The sequence below is a fragment of the Triticum aestivum genome, chromosome 4D (assembly GCF_018294505.1).
Source record: "Triticum aestivum cultivar Chinese Spring chromosome 4D, IWGSC CS RefSeq v2.1, whole genome shotgun sequence".
In the NCBI taxonomy this organism is placed as follows: Eukaryota; Viridiplantae; Streptophyta; class Magnoliopsida; order Poales; family Poaceae; genus Triticum; species Triticum aestivum.
Window position 1 is genome coordinate 334,738,582 of NC_057805.1, and position 21,405 is coordinate 334,759,986.

At 45.6% G+C, this 21,405-nt stretch overlaps 1 protein-coding gene across 1 annotated transcript; it reads left to right on the forward strand.

Moving 5' to 3' along the window:
* Window positions 1–15,751: 15,751 nt before the first annotated feature.
* Window positions 15,752–16,767, forward strand: LOC123097740 (abscisic acid receptor PYL4). Its single transcript, XM_044519560.1, has one exon. It carries the CDS (start codon window positions 15,847–15,849, stop codon window positions 16,519–16,521), a length of 675 nt encoding a protein of 224 aa, XP_044375495.1. The 5' UTR covers window positions 15,752–15,846; the 3' UTR covers window positions 16,522–16,767.
* The last annotated feature ends 4,638 nt before the right edge of the window (window positions 16,768–21,405 follow it).

Consider the following 21,405-nt stretch of genomic DNA (forward strand, 5'->3'; position numbering starts at 1 on the left):
TCTCCTACATAAGGATTAGCTAGCAGTTGTTCTATCATACCCGAAGGAAATTCATATTCAATATTTTCAGTAGGTGCAGTAGGTTGAGGGAAATTAATTGTGGTTCCGGTCGAGGTGAAGATACCCCGAACAAACCCCTCAAAGGATTGTTTTCCATAGTAAGAAGTGACAATAAATTTTAGCACACTATAGAAATGTTTCCTTACCAAAGGCGCTTCACTCCCCGGCAACGGTGCCAGAAAATAGCCTTGATGACCCACAAGTATAGGGGATCAATTGTAGCTCTTTCCGATAAGTAAGAGTGTCGAACCCAACTAGGAGCAGAAGGAAATGACAAGTAGTTTTCAGTAAGGTAATGTCTGCAAGTGCTGAAATTGTAAGTAGTAGAGTAGTTTGATAGCAAGATAATTTGTAACGATCAAGTAACGATAATAGAAACAAGTATGCAGCAAGGTAGGACAATCCTTTTGAGGCAAAGGACTGGCCAAAACGGTCTCTTATGATAAGCAAAGAGTTCTTGAGGGTACACGGGAATTTCATCTAGTCACTTTCATCATGTTAGTTTGATTTGTGTTCGCTACTTTGATAATTTGATATGTGGGTGGACCGTTTCTTAGGTGTTGTTCTTACTTGAACAAACCTCCTACTTATGATTAACCCTCCCGCAATAATCGGCAACTACGAGAAAAGTATCAAGGATAAATCCTAACCATAGCATTAAACTCTAGGATCCAATCGGTCCCTTACGGAATAGTGCATAAACTAGGGTTTATGTTTCTGTCACTCTCGCAACCCACCATCTATTTACTACTCCAGAATGCATTCCCTTAGGCCCAAATATGGTGTAGTGTCATGTAGTCGACGTTCACATGACACCACTAAGGGAATCACAACATACATACTATCAAAATATCGAACACATATCAAGTTCACATGATTACTTGCAACATGATTTCTCCCATGACCTCAAGAACAAAAGTAACTACTCACAATCAACAAACATGCTCATGATCAGAGGGGTACTGATATGCATAATGGATCTAAACATATAATCTTCCACCAAATAAACCATATAGTAATCAACTACAAGATGTAATCCACACTACTAGTCACCCCCTAGCAACAATCTATAGTTCTGGTAACAAGATTGCATACAAGATGAACTAGGGTTTGAGATGAGATGGTGCTGGTGAAGATGTTGATGAAGATGGGGCAGTTGTTGGTGATGATGATGATGATGATTTCCCGCTCCGGGAGGGAAGTTCCTCCGGCAGAATCGCTCCGTCGGAGGGCAAAAGTGCTCCTGCCCAAGTTCCGCCTCGAGACGGCGGCGCTTCATCCCAAAAGCCTCTCCCTTATTTTTTCAAGGTCAAAAGCACTTATATACCAGAAGATGGGCACCGGAGGTGGGCCGAGGAGGCCACAACCCAACAAGGCGCCAGGGGGCCTGGTGCGCCCAGGTGGGTTGTGCCCACCTGGTGGCCCCCCTGTAGTGTTTATTGGCTCCAATATTCCTTAAATAATTCATAAAAAATCTCCGTGAAGTTTCAGCTCATTTGGAGTTGTACAGAATAGGTGGCCTGACGTAGGTTTTCCAGGTCCAGATTTCCAGCTGCCGGAATTCTCCCTCTTGGTGTGTTCCATGCAAATTATGAGAGAAAAGGCATTAGAATTACTCCAAAAAGCATTATTATGGATAAAAACATTATAAATAACAGTAAGAAAACATGATGCAAAATGGACGTATCATACCCACACCATGGAACCCAAGGACTCGCACTCCCATTCGGGTGGACCAACGGTGTTCCGACAAAACCCGCCCATTGCCATCACACTCTCTCAGCCACTCCGACCAACTCCCCTCTTGGGCTAAGTCATGGGTGGCCCCGATGTCTACCAAAGACATCTAATGGCCACCGTCGTGGCAAAACAAATCAATGGTCCCGCACGGGGACAAGGTACCATAACAACAACAATGGGCACACAAGGTTATGTCTGCTTATCGGACTAGGGTACCGCACGCCCATAACCTTCCCTCGTTGGAGGCACCGACCAGAGGCATGACATCGGACCGAATAAGGGCCATCCCATAAAGGCAAATGTGGTTGCACTAGGAAGCTAGATTCAGTGGCACCATGACCCGATCAATGTTATGTTCAAGTTGAGTTATAATCAATTTTAACTTGACATGAAAGAAACTACGAGTCACGGTATGCCATGAACATGCAACTGTCTGACATGCACCATAACGACAGAGCATGAGAACAACTGATCTACAACAATGCACCATGCTACTTGCACTACTCATCATTTTAACTTACTGGTTTCAACCTCACAGGTTATCTAGCTCATTATTTTTAGTTATGCATTATCATATTAAAAATCAAGAACTCCGATATGAAAGTGATACCGATCATAGCCGAATCATAACCATGTGAAGACCAAACTATCAAAGCATTTTTACTACCTCATACTAGTTCATGCATGCAAAATACTTCTGTAAACTAAGCACTTCTATCATGCAACGTAAACTAGCATAAACATTATTCATATAAATGATTAAATGCATGAAAGTAATTCATATTTAAGTTGGAAAATCATAAATATTGAGATGACACCATGCAAATGCTTGTGGTGGCTTGCCTTAGCACAGAGGAGGGTCACACTCCTCCTGGTTTCCTTCAAGGCAAGTTTCCTCCTCTGAAAAATAATTAAAACCACAAAAGAAAATGTCAAGAACACTTCTGAAAATCACCAGAAATTCTAGACAGTAGAGAAAAATCTCAACTTTTGTGTACTGCTAGAGAATTCCAAGACAAACACAATGCAAAAAGAATCAAATCATTTGGACTTATGGTTTAAAAGTCAGAGCCAGTCAAAGTTTCTGGTCAAAGATTGATTTAAATTTGAATTAAAAGAAAATCAGAGGGGGTGACGTCGATGGCGTATTCCTGGAATACGCCTCCACTCGTATCACTTCGGGCGCAAGTGGCGAGGCTGACAATGGGCCTGTCAGGTCGGGGGTGAGAGAGAGAAAACAGAGACGGGCGGCGCTTCGCCGGCGCTTTCTCCAGCGAGGAGAGCTCGGTGGCCAGATCGAGAAGGATGGGTGGATAGAGGAGACGCTCGTGCACCTGCCTGTACCCGTGGCATGGCTAGAGGTGGAAGGACGGGGTCTGAAAGGGCTTCTCCAGTGGCTGCAGAAGGCGGAGCTCGCAGGAGTTGAAGAAGACGGTGACGTGGGGCTGCATTAGGGGCTCCTACGGGTTCGGACGGCACCAGAGGGCCACTAGTGAGTCGCCTGAGGAGTTGATTGAGCTCGCGGGGCACTGGAGTGAGGAGGAGGAGCAGAGGGGATCACTGGCAAGCTCGGGTCAGGGACGGCGGCCAGAGGCCTGCCCGGCTGGGCTGCGGCTTTGCTACGGGTTTGTGGAGGTTGGGCGATGAGCTTGGAGTGCTCGGAGAGGCTGGAGGGGGTCAGAATATGTAGGCAGAGGGGGAGGGGGTCACGGCTCCGCCGGAGGGGTCTGGAAGTGGCGCACGGCGACGAGGAGCGCCAGCGGGGAGGGGGCAAGGCTTCAGAGCTCACTCGGGCACTGTGAAGCTCGAAGACAAGCACAGGAGGTGGTTGGGGAAGAAGACAGGGGCACGGGCGCACTGTGGCTTTGGCTGTGACGTGCCCGCGCTCACCACGGCTGCTCCGGCGTCGGCGAGCGGCAGGGAGAGGTCAAGGGCGATGAGACGAAGCTGGTGGCATGGTGCGGCAGTCGGCGGTGAGAGTTGGAATGAGCACGCGCCGAACAGAGGGTCGGGCGCAGCGCAGAGCGCGCCGAACACCTGCCAGCACGCGTGTCCACACATGGTCACCACGCGAACTATGCCAAAACGGTGCCCAGTGGTTGCCAAACCATGTCTGGCGTGTTGTCCGTGTAGTGTTTGGGCTAAGAGAGGTGAGGAAGCAAAGACAGGCCGACCAGACAAGACTAGAGCTACTCAGCAAGTTTCTGGACAGAAACTTGGGCACCAAGTTCGGATGGCTTCTAGAAGGAGATTAGGGCTATTCTTATGGAGATAAGGTTTTCTTAGGAGGGTAATGAAGCTCAAGAAAAATCAGCTTCATTGGATCAAGGGTTAATACACTTGCTGTGTAAAGTGCATTATTAGGGCATAAAGGAAATGATTTTCTGTAGCAAAAATATTCCAAAGAACTATGAAATATTTTTGCACAGGGAGGTGAGGCAAGGTCCAAAGAATATTTAGGAATTTTCTCAGATTTTTATGGCCAAGAAAAATGAGGGTTGCTTTGGAGCATATGGTGCTGAAGTGAATATCAGAGGGGAAAATAATTAAAAATATTCTTATGGCCATTTTGAGAAAAACCAAAGAGGAAATGATGTGTGTGAGAAAGGGGTGAGTCACTTGGGTGAAAATCAAGGACATGCCCAAGTGTTTAAGTCCAACTGAGATGATTCAAAACCTCAAATTCAAATCAAAATGGCAAATAAACCCAGAAAAAGAAGGAGGGCAAAAACCAGCAAAAACCAGGGTGTCACAAGTTGATCTGGAAATGGCCCGTGCGCCCGCACTTGAAGCACTCCGGGCCGCCCGCCTCCTCGATTGGGATTGGCTCCGCCCCTGTGCCCTTGGAGGAAGGAGGCCCCGCGGGCAGAGATGCAAGGGGGAGCTTGAAGGCCGCCGTCCCCGAGGTCTTGCACTTCTTGGCGTAGGGGTCACCCACGCGGTCACCGCAGAATGGATGTTGCGTCTCCTTACACTTCAGCTCGAGGCCGCTCTTCTCATGTTCCTCCTTCTTCTTCTTCTTGCGCTACTGCTCCTTGCGCCACCATGGAGGCGGCGGCCCCCAGCCACCCTCCTCGCTGGCGCACTCCGCCTCGTGCGCCTTGGCTTGAGCTCACTGCTCGCGATCCCGTTGTCGTTCCGCCGCCAGATTCAGCGGCGCCATGGCCCGCTTGTCCGCCCGGCGATCCACCTTGGAACCCATCACCACCACCTTGGCGAAGGAGCGCACGAGGGGAAGAGGGGGCTGGGTGGGGAAGAGAGTGCGAGCAGATCTACCAAAGCGTCACACCTCAAAAGGAGTGGATGGAAACCCTAATGAGCATTCTAGGGTTCCCCGTCGGATCCACATCCACTTATATGCCCACGGCAGTGGCCCTGGGTTAGGAGAGGTGACCACGGGCTGTGCCTTTAGCCGCATTAGCCACCAGAGGGCCAAGACTGGGCAGCGGAGCCGGCCCCAGGGAATCAGTGGGCGCAGGCTGAGGGACTCGGCCCACCAGCCCACTCTGGCCCATCAGCCCACTGGGGACCGCCTGCCAGTCCTAGGCGTTGATGCCCGCAGCTCCGCCGACACTGTCGCCCCCATGCCCGACACCGCCGCTAGCCGGGGCAGCCCAAGGCTGTCCTGGAGGAGGAGGCCCATGTCCCCCTCCGCACCCCCGGTCCGCATAAGGTAGCACCCAATGGAGCCCCCGCCGGAGCACCCCGCGGTGGCGTCTAGCGTGACGCCCCTGCTCGCCTAGATCCGCGGCCGCCGGGCGCGAAAGCGCTCCGCCGCTCAGCCTTGAAAGAGCCCCCAAGCTCTTCCACTCACGCCACGAAGTCGCCGACAGAGCATAGAGCCCTAATGTCCCCCGCGTCCGCCGTAACATTGCCATCCCGCACCTCCTCGTCGGAGCTCTCATCGGCTAAAGCCCAAAATAGACTCCCCGACCATCCACCGGTGGAGACAGGGCGCGGGCATTGCCCCTTGCATGGCGAGAGACGCGCCTGCCTCGAAGCCGACCGGACCTCCGTCCATGTCACCGCGTCATCGGTGGCAGCCGCGACGAGCCCGCCCAGATCTGCGGCGCCCACGTCGTCGCCACCCAAATCGCCAAGCCGTACAAGAGCCGTCGGAGCTAGTCTATCCATCCGTAGAGTCCTTATTTTTCTCCCCCGCTTACCTCTTGTCACATTGGGTTTAGGTGTAGTTGCTAAACCCTAGGATTTACCTCTTGTCGCAGACCAGGAAATGAAAGGTGGCTCGACAAACGGTTGCTTCCACTCAGTTGGATCTGATCTTACCCGCACACTTCTCCTATTTTTTAGGAAAGAACTCGGATGTATTGTAAATATTTACCAGAAATACAAAGTACTTCAAACATAATCAAAATTACATTGAGATCTCTAGACCACGGAATGACCATTTTTGCAACCAGAACGATCCGTTGATGCGTCCCCGTCGCCTCTCCCACACAAAGCCGGCCTGACCTTGTTGATGGCAGCCAGTAAGTCTTCGTGCATGTGCCACTAAGGACCAGCGCCACAGAGTCATAGTAATTGTAGTTGAACCTTTAAACCGATCCAAAGAACCTGACACTAAATCTCACCATCGCATACGCACGACGAGAAACCCTGACTTTGAAGCCCCAAGGAACCGATAGAAATCTATGTTGGAGCTCTGTCTAATCGATTGCAAAGGACAAACTCAAGGAGGATCGGAGCCTAGAAAACCTATTCCAAGATGAAGCTTTGCCATCCGCTGGAGCACCGTCCATGCGAGGACAAAAACCCTAACCTATCTACTAGTTAGAACGAGGCACTAGGATTCCCCTCCCCGTCATCGGCCGTCGGAGTGGCAGGAAGAGTAGAGGTGAATCCACGGACTCGTCGTCAGAGATAGAGGAGAGGAATCCTTCACGAGGGGGAAGAAAATGCTGGATATTCTCCTCTTACATACACACACACACACACACACACACACACACAGAGGAGGTATTTTACAGCGACGTATGTTAAATGTTTGAATTTTGTAATCGCAAACACTAATAGGAGTCATGTCTTTTTCAAAAAAGTCACAAGGCCAAATATATTATATAATATCAGCACTACAAAAACTCTCTTACGTGAGTAAGAAATTATAGGCAAGTACGTGAACAAGAAAACACCATCTTCCTTTAATATCCCTGGGCAGTACGCTGTGAGAAAAGCTCGTTGTTGCCTTTAGGTCTCTGTTTTTCTGGAGCAACTTTGTTGACACGAAGGAGTTTGTAAAAGTAGTCGCTAGAAAGTCATTGATCTAGATCAGAAGACGTTGATGACTATGATCTAAACAAATCATCACCCCAGAGAATCTAGCACTGAGAAGGGCCAGAGGATAACTCCAACCAGTCAGGGAGTGAGACCCAAACCTCACAATTTCCCTGATAGAGTCGTATATGGTTGAGCATCATCAGATGAAAATGGAACTGAAGAAAAAAAACATGCCACAACACCATCCCCTCCATAGGCGACCCTCATCCTAGACAAATAGTAATCACGCCGGACCGAATTTCCAACAATCGACCTCCTACTCAATTCATGCTCTAGCCAATTCATTCAAAAGTCTGAATTGAGGCAGAGAGGTGGGCAATATATTTCAACCCCCGAGGTCCAAGTTTTTCTAGTCCTTAGACATGGGATTAATATGTACTGCACATATTATTATTTTAATACTATGTTGATAGGGTCCTAAACTTGTGACCTCATTGGTTTGATACCATATTGAATTCGTGCTCTAGCCAATTGATTCAAAAGTTTTAATTGATGAAGAGAGGTGGACAATATATTTCGACACCTCAGACTCGTCGATGACCCTTCACGGAAGGCCATGGACATAGGAAAGCCGAGAAACAATTATACCCATCGTCAGCGTTGTCCCAAGTTCACTGATGACAGAGAACTCAAGAACCCTATAGGACACGAAGCATGCACAAAGATCCGAGGCTTCCACGCCCTCCCACCGTCGTAGCGGGCGACGAAGGGAAGAGGAACCCGTGTAGGTAGGAGTGGGGGAACTTGTTTGCCACCTCCTTTCTTCCAAACCATAACAAACATGACGGGTTATGAAGCTGATGATCCACATAATCTATGTTCTGCATGCTACACTACAGTTCCTTAGGTCCATCTTTAGGCTCAATGCATGTAAATGTGAATTCGCACTTCAAAGATCACATATAGCCGCTTGCTCATATGATGCTTCAAGTGCAGTTGGATTCTTGTTTAGGGCATCTCTAGGATAACTCTCAAACAACAACTAACCAAACCCTCAAACGGTCAACTCCATCAAAATTCGAGGAGTTGACCTTAAATATTTCCTCACTCTCCCAATTTTGAGCGACCGCCACAACTTCTTAGCAAATATTTCCTCTCCTCCTCTCTCATCTGCTACACCTCCTCTTCTCGCCTCTGCAGCCGCATGTCACCGTTACACTCACCGGACACCATAATTTCGCTGGGAATGGAACCGTCGGCCGCCTGCGCAGCGCCACCGAACCCTCCTACTGTTCACTTTGTAGCATATGTCGCCCTTAGACACATTGTACATTTTCACTTTGTTATATTTTTGCCTCTAGACATTTCGACATATATGTAATTATTTTTCTAGTGCAATGCAATTATGAGATGAATGTGCATGTGCATTATGAATCATTGTGATTGTTGAGTTGAAAAATTAAATCCAACTATTAAAAGGACAATTCAGGTGGCTATGCTATAAGAACCGCCTATAGTGGAATAGTATTGCAGGCGATTATAAATGAAGAGCCTCCTCTGCCATCTCGGCATTAGGGGAGGTTTGTGTACAAAAATGCTTGCCACGTGGATTCAGTGCAGGCGGTTTTAGAAACCACATGCGTTGTTCGGTGTATTAGAGACACATTCTTTGAGGTGGATTGCACAAACACTGTCATCCCATGTACGAAAACCACCTGCAAAGCCCGATTATGTACTAGTGGTCTTTTTTGACTCTTGATCACTAATTTAAGAATGGATATCATTCCCAAGAGTTGACGCAGTCAACACTATTCTCCCTGGTAGTGCTCACAACGGGATATCATTCTCAAGAGATACTAAAATTTTGTAATTTTAGCACTACATGATTTCTTCTACACACTTCTATTCTTGAAGACCTTGTTGGGCCTCCAAGTGCAGAGTTTTGTAGGAAAGAAAAAAATTCCCCTCAATTGAATGACCAAAGGTTTATCAATCAGCGGGCGGTGTAGGTTGAAAGTAGTCTCGCTGAAACAACCCCGCAAACAAATACAAGTAAAATCTTGTGTCACCAACACACCCAGTACAATTGTTAGTTGTATATGTGCACTAGTTCAGCAGTGAGAGGTCGATAATTTGGGTGATGGATTGATAGTTTGAATGGAAACAATATTTTTGTATTTTCAGAATAAAATATGACACAAGGTAAAAATTAGTAAAAAGGCGTAAACCGGTGTCTCAATGCTTGGAAACAAGGTCTAGGTGTATACTTCCACCATGGCCAACTCTCAACATCAGTAACATAGTTATAATTATAAAATATGATATGTCCTCAAAACGCGCACTAAACAATCACTCCAAAGTTCCCTCTTTTGTGGAGTCAAACAAATGATATAGTGTTTGTATACCTAAGCACACGCTTAAGTTTTTATTTATAATATTTTCCATATGGCAGCCCTAATGTCACCTCAGGTAGCCCCGGAAATTGTACTAAAAAATCACCACATAGTCACTATTATTCTAATTTATTATGCATAGAGTGTCCCCAATATCACTATGGGTCTCCGCAAATTATACTACATATGCATCATGATCTCAATGATTCCCAAAAGATTCAATCCAACATAAGACACCTCATAAATGAGCAGGATTCAATTCATCACAAGGAGAATAGAGGGGGATACATCACAAGGTTCAAATCCAATAAGAAAGCCCATGATCAAAATCATCATCAGAAACAAACAAGATCGAGAGAGAGAGAGAGAGAGAGAACACATAGCTACTAGTACATATCCCTCAGCCTCGACGATGGACTGCTCCAGGATAATCATGGGATCATGCATCACAAGGTGAAGGAGAGGTTGTTGAGATCAATTCCCCCCTCCGGAAGGGTCCTAGAACAAGGCTAGATTACCCTCCTTCTCAATAGAGAGGTGCGATGGTGAAAAAGGTATGACTCTTGGATATTTAGGGTTTTCAGAGCAAACAGAAAATATATGCATCGAGAAGCGATGGAGAGGAGGTCTGTGGGCCCAATGCGGCCACCCCAGCCATGTGGTCTACTCGCATTGGAAACTGGTGGGCCCCTTGGCCCCTTTTGGCTCTGGATCTCTTTTGGTGCAAAACTTTTTCCAAAAAAATTCAGGATTTTTGGAGCTTTGTAAAAATGATTTACCTGAAAGTAAAAAATAGTAGAAAATAGCAATTGGCCTGTGCACTAGATTAGTATGCAGTCCAATAATAATAGTATAAAATTGTGTCAAAACCATATATGAGTATCTCATGAATACTTCAAAAAAGTTAGATACTTTGGAGACATATCACTAAGCCAATGAATGTATAGATGTGTATATCTGTTACGTGAACCAAATTGTATTGGCAAAGGATATTGTAAGAGATGTGAATGTATGTGTATGTGATGACATATGAAAAATGCAAAGTTTATATGTGCTTCTTGTGTATTGCCTATGTAATTTGTGTGGTGATGTGCAGTACTTGTAATACCGGCCTCCAGGCACTGGACAATCGCTGATGTCCCTTTTCTCATGCCATGTGGATAGTTATCATAGATGGGTCAGCCGGTCGATGGTGTAACTAGTCATTAACCGTCAAAACAACCCATCTGTGAAGAAGAAGTCATCACTGGCCTGGAGGTACTGACGGGCCATTGGCGTGTCAGTGATGATATGAATTGGCTGGTCAATGCTATACATATTTGTATTTGCATGTCGACGAAAGATTTGTGATTTGGTAAAGTTCTGAGCTTTTCCACTTTGTTCTTGTTACTATTGGAGGTTTGAGATTATGATGGCTCGAGAATTTGTGATCATTTTCGAGTGATTCTTATTTTGTTTTCGCCGGATCTTTGCCACATCTCGGTTATTTCTAACGCTAATCCTTCAAAAGAGAAGAAATATGTTTTCCATTGTTTGCCAGGAATATCATTTATGGAAGGAAACCAAGGAGGATTACTACAAATCAAGCCGAATGGAGCAACTTTCATGTGGATAGCCAAGTCACCAAGCGCACCCGTGCAAAAGACGGCCTTTCATGCGAGTGCCACCGCTCGTATGGGCAGTCGTATGAGGTGCCAACAGCTCCACCATGTCTATACATGACACTTTTGTGAAGGGACCGAAGGGAGGAGAGAACTCTAGCCGCCGCCACCGTATCCAGAATAGAGAAGGAGGTGATCCGAAGAACCATCGGAGATCTTCTTGGTTTTGGTCCTTTCATCTCCATCATCGTCTCACCACTCGCTATTATAAGCGAAATTCCATGCAGTGAGAACAAGTTGTAACTCTATTTATACTCATCTAGTCAAGAGTATTTGAATTATCCATTTCATATTATTGTGGATCTTCACGGTATTTTCGATATGGTTTTCATGGGTTTATTCTTTGGTACGACTGGTCTCTCTGTTATGATGCGTGAGTAATTCCCCTTAGGTGTGGGATATGTAGGTGAGTGGTAAGATTCATTTGTGCCTGATCTATATGTCGATATTTGTGTTTATAGTTTTATGATATGTCTAGTAAGTTGTTATACTACGGTGAACCTATGCGTGTTGTCCGATTTAAGGGCCCAGGCAATATGATCTCAAGAACTACACAACAAACACATATTTTCTAGGAAATTTGTGACCTCTAACGTGACAGGTGGAGACATCTATGAGGGCCGAAGACAATATGAGATAACGGTGATCCATAAAACGTAATGCTTGGTTCCGATCCGAGGACCTTAATTGCGGAAACAACCACGCTGTGGCAATGGCGAAGCAGGACCATAAAATGGAATGTAATCCCGCGAGGAGGAGTTCCATGACCTTAGGGTGATCCGCCTACAGAACAAACATATCAAATGCTATGAATATGATACAAGGTACTCCCTCTGTAAACAAATATAAGACCATTTAGAACACTAAAGTAGTGATCTAAACGCTCTTACATTAGTTTACGGAGGGAGTAACTGGTATTACCATCGCACTAGCACACTTGATATATGCCATGAGCTAAATTCTCCCCGTGCCTACTCTCCCCATTGTAGGAAACACAACCCTACTTTCACGTTTATTTATGTTATTTACTTTCAAGATTTTCTATCATTGTTACTATAAGCCTTTTATGTTTGTCACTCTGGCTTATCCGTCCACTAGAACTGTAACAATATTTGCAGAATCACAGGTAGTTACTTCACATAAGAATTGTGACACCTTGTGCGTGACAGAAGCAATAATATAAATACTCTCCTCTGCTCTTCGTTGGGACGATAACTAATTGGGATACTTCCAGGAAACTGCTACATAACCCTGTGTGTCTTGCAGGCCATCAGATTACTAGGCGGTAGGAGTCTTTGGTGAGGAATCAACTTGTGATTTACCCGAAAAAGTTTGTGAAGGTCTGGAGGTCCCCTCAAGGTCTAACAATAGTGGTTGGGAATCACCATCATGATATTGTCTCAAGGCCCTTGGTGTTGTTGGTGTACCTTGGTGGTAATGCCCACCCCTCAAACAATGATTAGTTTTCGTCCAAGGAAATGAACATTGGGATACATCCCCGTCTCCGGTGTCTTTGATCCCTAACCCTAGCTCATTACTTGTGGTTTACTTTGGTCACTTGACCTTGCAAGCATCTTTATGTTGTTTATCTCACCATAGCAAAGTTTTAGGCACGTATTCGTATTCCATATAGGCTAAACTTGCTATTAATCAAAGTAAATTTTGTAGTTATCCGCATTAACCCTCCCCTCTAGGTCCATCTTGATCCGTTCAGCCTTGCCATCCATGAAGGTCCACCCGCTGATTGCTCTGGCCGTCAACAAGTGTACAAGGAAGCCGACGCTGGCGGGCAAGGCCCTCGAAGGCAACAAAGAAGAAGAGGAAAAATCATCCAATCCAATGCCTTCTTCACGTCTGGTGGCTCTGATGCCTTCTCCTGCATCTTTGACCACCCCACACCTCCTCCGCATATTGCTACCATAGGCGCCAGCGAGGATCATGCCCACCAAGTGTCTGTCGCAAGGTCCAAAGGGTAAAAACCATTTTTTGTTTTGTCCATGTATTTTAGTGATGCAGTGTGATGATGATCATGTTACGTGTTTGTTCTTGATGATTGTATTGTGAACGAATATGATATTGCAAGTTTCATGAATAAATTGGATGAATCACACATACTCGGTCTCGATGATGAAACAATGTCTATGGACGTTGATCATCAGAGGGATGAAGATCGTCAGAGGGAGGATGATGATGTCGAAGTGGAGGAGGTTGAGGATCCCATGGGACACAAACCAAGCACGAAGAAGACAAGGTTAATGAACTACGATAAGCAAGAAGACATTGCTATTGTGCCTTTCTTCGATGACTGTCTCTCTTGATGCCTATGTTGGTACTGATCAAACGAAGGAGAAGTTTTGCAAAGGATGGAAGATTACTACTCAAGCAATATGACCATTTCTTCCAACCGCACTCAAGGTTCTCTTGCCCACCATCGAGTGTGGTCTAAGGTCAATGCAACAGATGGTTTGGTTGTGTTGATCAAACCAACATTGCACCGCCGAATAGGGTGTCAATCTATGAGTACATGCCTATCATCCAACACATATACAAGCAAGGCAACTAGAAGGGCGACAACAAAGGAGTTCGTATTGCACCATTGCTATAAGGACCTAGTTGGCAATGAGAAGTGGGCATGAGGAAATTTTGATTGACACCCTAGGACAAGAATTCACATGCCGGTTGATGTCGATGACGAGGAGCATAAAAATCCTCACTCTAGGACGGATGTGCAAAATATTACAAAAGAGAGGAATATGAATGGAGGTGTCGGTGCATACAAAGAGGGGCATTGTGTTTTGATCGAGACCAAAAAAGCATTAGTGGATAAACGAAGAAGAGAAGATGGTGAGATGAATGTACTCAAGTTCATGGAGGATGAGAAGTTGAGAGAAAATGTGACAACCAAAGTGAGGACGGTGCAATTAGAGGAGTGTAAGATTGCACTCGAGGAGGAGAGGCTCGCAAAAGAGAAGAAGGCTGAAGAGCGTGTTATCTTCATGGATCCGAGAACGATCGATGGCATGGTGAGGCAATATTGCAACTCACTCGTGGTGAGATTGTAGCCAAATCAATGTTCGGTCTGTGGTGGTGACTGCGGTGGCTATGGTCATGATGGTGGTCATGGTGCTAGTCAAGGTGCCGACTGTGGTGATGGTGAGCATTGGGGTGCTTGATTTGGTGTAGTATGAACTTTATACGGGTTGGTCCACCACATAAGACTTGCTATGTGTGGTTTTCTCTTGGATAAAAGTTGATCGATTTGGTGGCTTTTGGATGAAGTATATGTATGTTTTCATTTGAATTGGATATATATGTTTGTAGTTGAATTATTGCATATGGTGCATTTGAATCTTCAAATTATTGATGAAGTGCCGTGCATTTCTTTCAAATATATGTGGCCAGAGATGAAAAGAATAAAAACAATTAGGACGTTAAATTTAGAGGTTTGGTTAGCTCCGGTAACTTTTTAAACTCGTAGTATTTGGCGAGTTAGTTTTTTATTTTATTTTGAGGGGGAGGAGTTAATAAGGTTTGAAAATGTTAGAGAGTTGTATGACAGGGTTGGCGAGAGATGCCCTTAGATGCGCGAAAACACGCAATTCAGATGCCTCTTTTCTCTTGTGCAGTGATCCACACTTAAGAAACAATTAAAGTACGTTGATGCTGATATGAGTATATACTGGCTAGTAGTAGTATATTATTATGTGAAGTACAAGTGATACGGTGGTCCTTTCATCTGAAGAAAAGGGCGGGGCCGGGGGCGGGGCACGAGCACGAGTCGACGGCCGTGCCAACTTGCATGCGGCATGCCCCCATGTAGCATTTAACTATTATTATACCGCTGCTAATGATCCCTAATAATAATAATCGTAAAGAGGAGAGCGATCACGACGATGGAAAGCAACGGGATAGGGCAAGAGGGGCAATCGATAGAGAAAGAAATGAGCATCCAGGGCAAGCACAGCACAGCACTGTGGGGATAACCTCATCGCAACCAACTTGCTTTATTACTTGCCTCTCTCCCTATTCTATGCCCGGCCACTCGTATCATTAATTAATAAGAAAAAAATCTCGAGTTAATCGGATCCGAGCAACCCGGCCGGCCGGCGTAGGAGTTAGAAGGCATAGCTATTTCTTATTTAGATGAGAGACAGACACACCCAGTATTGAGCTACATCCGTTAGCTAGTAAGCAATGATATTACCCTAGTAGCATGTGGTGAAATAATGGAATTTTTTTTTTGAGGGCGAAATGATGGAATTTAGTAATCATTAACCATGGTGTATGTGTGGGTGTGGATTAGTCCGCTTTATTAGCAAGTGTAATAATGGAGCACAGATCAAACAAGCAAGAGGCCGGCTGGTCTCTTCCTGCAAGTTGGCCAATTTGCTCCAAAATTAAAAGGAAACCAATTAATTGAACAGATCAAAGGACAACCTCCTCCATGCAAGTTGGCCAATTTGCTCCGGAATTTAAACCTTTAGTGTACAATCAATCAATTAACAAAACAAAGAGCAGACGCAAGTATGCATTTGGAAAACACAAGTGGGAGATACATATGTGCAACCTGTGCAAGTTGGGCTCACGTTCTAAAAAAAGAACAAGTTGCTTGTGCCTCACTGGGTCTATTATATATACGCCTCTACCCCCGTCGGCCTCCTCCCCAACCCTACCTTCGAAAGATATTCCACCGGCCGGCAGCACACGGCAAGAAAAGGACGGCGAGCGCCAAGGAGATCACCGAGACTCGACGCACCATGCCGTGCATCCCGGCGTCCAGCCCCAGCATCCAGCACCACAACCACAACCACCACCACCGAGTCCTAGCGGGCGTTGGCGTCGGCATGGGGTGCGGCGCGGAGGCGGTCGTGGCCGCGGCCGGGACGGCAGGGATGAGGTGCAGGGAGCACGACTGCGAGGTCCCGGCGGAGGTGGCGCGGCACCACGAGCACGCGGAGCCGGGGTCCGGCCAGTGCTGCTCCGCGGTGGTGCAGCACGTGGCGGCGCCCGCGGCGGCGGTGTGGTCCGTGGTGCGCCGGTTCGACCAGCCGCAGGCGTACAAGCGGTTCGTGCGCAGCTGCGCCCTGGTGGCCGGCGACGGCGGCGTGGGCACGCTCCGCGAGGTGCACGTCGTGTCGGGCCTCCCCGCGGCGTCCAGCCGCGAGCGGCTCGAGATCCTGGACGACGAGAGCCACGTGCTCAGTTTCCGCGTCGTCGGTGGCGAGCACCGGCTCAAGAACTACCTCTCCGTCACCACCGTCCACCCGTCCCCAGCCGCGCCGTCCAGCGCCACCGTCGTCGTGGAGTCCTACGTCGTGGACGTGCCGGCGGGCAACACGATCGAGGACACCCGCGTGTTCATCGACACCATCGTCAAGTGCAACCTCCAGTCGCTGGCCAAGACCGCCGAGAAGGTCGCCGCCGTGTCGTGAGGCCTCCTCCACCTCCCTGGATGTGATCAATCCTTTTTTCCCGGGCGGGATGGATGTGTGTTTCCTCGGCGCGTGAGCATTTTTTCTCCCCACTTGGTTCTCTTCGTCACATTTGACCATCTTGTTTCCTCTTCTTTTTTCGCTCCTTGTTGTGAGATGCATGCCCCTCTCCTCCTTGTCCAAAGATTCAAGAATGACAAGTATCATCGATAGACTTCAAATTCACTGCATGTTTGAGTTGCTCTCTGTATATATGTGGTATAGATCTGTTCTCGTGTACACGCAAAGTATATTCATCGACATCGGATGTTCATTCATTTGTCAAGTTTACTCGATCCCTTGTGTTGTTGAGCATAGCTAATTAATCAAGAACAATACAGTCTTATCGTGGCGGATCGAACTTGTTGTTAAATTGCGCACATACCGTACCACATCAAATAATGACGAGTTTTCGATCCATGGTATGGTACTCTATGTGTGTGTCCTAGCTGGTGGTCAGATGACCAAATTTATTGCTTCACATAGAAATCTTAATCTAGCCATTACAGTACAATCGCCAACCAATCGACCGATAACTTTGGTCACTTCCATTTTATGATCTGCCGCGCAGAGCTGTCATGCGCCGGCAGATGCTCCAAAATTATAATACTATAAGCAGCCGATCCATGCTAACCATGATCTCTCCTTCGACAATGCATAGACATTTTTTGATTTCCAAAACGACGAGGTCGAGAAGAGCAGCGAGCTATATCATCGATGATAAGAAAATAGAACGAATGCTATGAATCCACGAAGAAATTTGTGTGATGACCACTTGCATGACGGCGATTTTGTCCGCTCTATAGGAGAAGGACGTTTGTGAGACGAAAAATATAGTCCCGGGGTGCTCAGCGGGAAGGTGCAGTTGAGGCCACTTGGGGCTCAACTTGCGTGCGATTAAATCAATCACGTCCCTCTCCTCGCGTCTCGATGCTCCCTCGAGTAGCATTAGTTTTTCCGTTTGATCCTCTGATTAAGATGTGGATGCCTCCTCCCTATCGCGCGCCCGTCCGTCCAACTTGCGCTCCGTCGCCTCTCGACCGATCGTTGGCTCCGGCAACTTGCCATAGAAAAATGAGAGCAACAGCGAGGAGAGGGGCATATTTGACGTGGATGATTAATTAACTAACACAAGTGGCTCAACTTGCGCGCCTGCATGCTGCCAGGTCACTTAATTACCTGCTGCCAGGTTCCTCGCCTTTGCTTTTTCCATACATCGATCCACTAGTAGTAGGTGTAGTTTAGTTCCAAGTTGAAATTCATTGGATGCTTCCACTTGCTTCAGGAGCGGGAATATTGCTGGACTTGTTCTTCCCGGCGGCTAAATTTCATCCCTTTGAAAGATATGTATATGATACAAATATATATATACCAGTAGTTGTACAACGTATACCGCATGGGACATGTGGTTAGCAAAATTCAAATTCATATTCATATATTAGTTGTACAACGTACAAAAAAAAAGTTAAAACGTGTATGAAGTAAGGGTACAATACATCTCAAAATACCGGTAATATCCCTATCAATTACTTTTTTTTTTTGCCAAAACGCACAAGAGAATTGCGCTTTGCTTCATTAAGAGATAAAGGTTTTAGTATAACAGGTTACAACAAAAGACAAAGGCCCTTGATGTAGCTCACACCACTTCCACCAACACACGAAGAAATCAAAGCTGATTACTCCGAGCACCCACGGATAAACCCACATTGGCCTTGAAGTGCCATGCAAGTGACCAAATCCTCTATTCGCTGTCAATCTTCGCCGCAACGACACTTTCCGCTACCAAGATGTGAAAAATACCCACTTGTTCCTCTCTTTCCGGAACAAATGTATGGTTAGAATGAAGAGTGAGCTCGGCTCGCTCCTCCGTGGCTGAGGTGTACTCCCATTTGCATCTGCGCATCACTCAACCAAATTGGCCTGAGGAATAGGGATGCGGCTCTTCCGGACCCGAGCTCTAAGCACAGAGAACCACACTGTCCGAAAGAATAGGAGATGATGCAATGCTTCAGGGGCTTGCAGACAAAGAGGGGCAGCAAGGCTGATGAGGCAGGCCCCTACTTACGAGGTGGTCTGAAGTCCAGCAGTGGTTGTGAAGCACCAACCAAGCAAAAAACTTCAACTTTGACGGGGCGTGAGCGCTCCAAACCTCCTGAGTAACCAGCATCAGCATAAGACTGTGGAAGAATGCGCGATACGCGATCCTCGCTGAGTAGGAGCCATCCTTTATCCAAATCCAGTGAAAGGAATCATGTCGATAACTCACGCGCCAGAGCCTGAATATGCGCCCACAGGAGCCATAATTGAATGACCATGGCGATCGAAAATTGCGCTTTAATCTGGCCAATTCACTTGTCAAGCAGCAAACCATCGTGCATTGAACAGTTCTCTTGAATGGAGATTGGCTCAACACACACAACGTTAGGTGTGATCTCTGCCGTTGTGGCTCCACCAATCCATCCATCTCCAGCAATCCATCTATCTAACCAGAATACAGTGGTGCGCCTAATGCCAATAGTGCAGACAGTCGAAACAAAGAACATGGTCGTGCGTCGGAGGAAACTAACACTTGAAAGCCATGCTGATCCGGGTCAACACTAGTGCAGAACCGAGCTTTAGCGCCGGTTCGTAAGGGCCTTTAGTGCCGGTTCTGCAACCGGCACTAAAGAGTGTAGACTAAAGCCCCCCCCCCCTTAGTACCGGTTCGGCACGAATCGGCGCTAACGTGCCACCACGTGGCACGAGCCAGGCCCGCGTGCGTGTAGGACATTAGTACCGGTTGGTAACACCAACCGGTACTAAATGTTTAGGTGTGTTTTGGTTTTAATTTTTATTTTTTCTTTAGTTTTGTGTTTTCAATTTAATTTAGTGATTGTTTTACATTATAATGAGTTGTTAAATCATTAGGTGAAAATACCGCAGATTACTTTCGACTGGATGCATGTGGATCCTAGCTAAGTGATCAAGTATATGCCATATCCATATTACTTAGATCACTAGTCTAAGTAATATGGATATGGCATATACTTGATCACTTAGCTAGGATCCATCCAGTTGAAACTAATATGCGGTTTCTTTCATAAATGATATAATAACTCATCATCATCATCATCATCATATTAATATAAAAACTCTTGCATCATATCATCACCAACAACAGTATATACTAGCTAGCAAAGATATCATCGAGTTCAACATGGTCATGATATTATAAGCGTTCATAACACCACAAAAGCAAATCACTCTTTGAGATTAAGTTCAGGACGAAGAACACGGACACGCATGAGAGGACAACAAGTACTAAGAGCATGATAACTAGCTAAATCACTCCTGCTGCTCTCTCTCAGGTAAAATAGCATAGAACATGTATAGCTCTCCTGATTCATCATATTGGAGCATGCAGATGAACCTGTCTCCTAATCGTGGGCTGCGCTTCTGATTGCTGCCCCCTAGTACTTCTCTGCGATCGTTAACAATTTTGCTCCAATCTTTCACTATTAAGCATTCATCGCTTTCAGAAATCCTGAATGCACTCATGTGCACTGTAGGATATCTTGGCCGTAAGCTAACAATTGACATGCGACCTTTAGTCTCGATCCACTGAGGCACAACTGTCATCGGGAGTCCCTGTTGAAGAACATCGTATAGTAATTAATATACTTAGCAATGAAAGTTTAGCTTGAAAAATAATGTATGCAAAAGATGCACTGAGGACTAATAGTAAAAATCTTACCATCTTTCCTAAATACATGTGACCGTAGTTCAATACGATCACTATTGGTCGCACGTTTTGAGTACTAAGATTTTCAAATTCAGGAAAATGATTTCTCTTAACAGCATCAAGATCCTCAAGCCATGAAACATAATGACTTATCTCCTCGCAGTTTAGTTCAGCTCCGGGACAGTAGTAGGTCCTGTCTACCAAGCGCCGGACATGTTTGCTTGAATGGAAATAAGCTGTCAATAGAAATTAGTTGTCAACTATTTTTGAATAAACAATATCAAAGACATAAATATGGTTGAGAAACTCACATAATGGTAGAACTGGAGGCGTCTGCACATCGACCCAGATGTCTCTATTACCTTCAATATCATCTTCCGGACGAATATCAAAGGTGATAACCATATCAGGCTCAAATGCATAAGCCTTGCATAGTGCTTGCCAAGTTTTGCATTCAAAATAGGTGTACGTGTCTGCATTGTATAATTTGACGTTGAAAGTATAACCATGCTCGGTCTTCAGGTAAACTCTCTTTACCTCCATAGTTTCCATAGCACTGAAACCTATCTTATCCAAGACAAAAATTCTTGCATGGCAGGGGATGCGCTAGTAGAATAGTGAAAATTTAAAATTATAAGTTGAAGCAAATGAAGCATATATAAGTCATGCTTAATTACGAAAAAAGACTTGTCGTTGTGACTTACTGTATCCACTTCGAAGGTCTCATCCAGCTTGATGCTGAAGCGCCTATCATCAACAAGGAAATTTCTGTCGCACAGGCCGCGCTGGTCTTCACAGAATTCGCACTTAATGAAATCTTTTTCGTCGTCAGACGACATTTCCTATGTTCATATAGGTGAAACATTAAACACTTACTAGTTCTATTAATTCAACTACTTCTATTAGTTCAACTAGTTCTATTAATTTAACTAATTCAACTAAGCATTTAATAAAAATAAACTTGTTCTATTAATTTTCTTACTAAAATAAAGTAGCTAGTTCTATATAGTAATATTTTAATTAGATCATCAAATCTCAGATATCTAAATTTTCTTACTAAAAATAAACTAGTTCTATTAATTCAACTAAGAATTTACAAAAAATAAACTAGTTCTATTAATTTT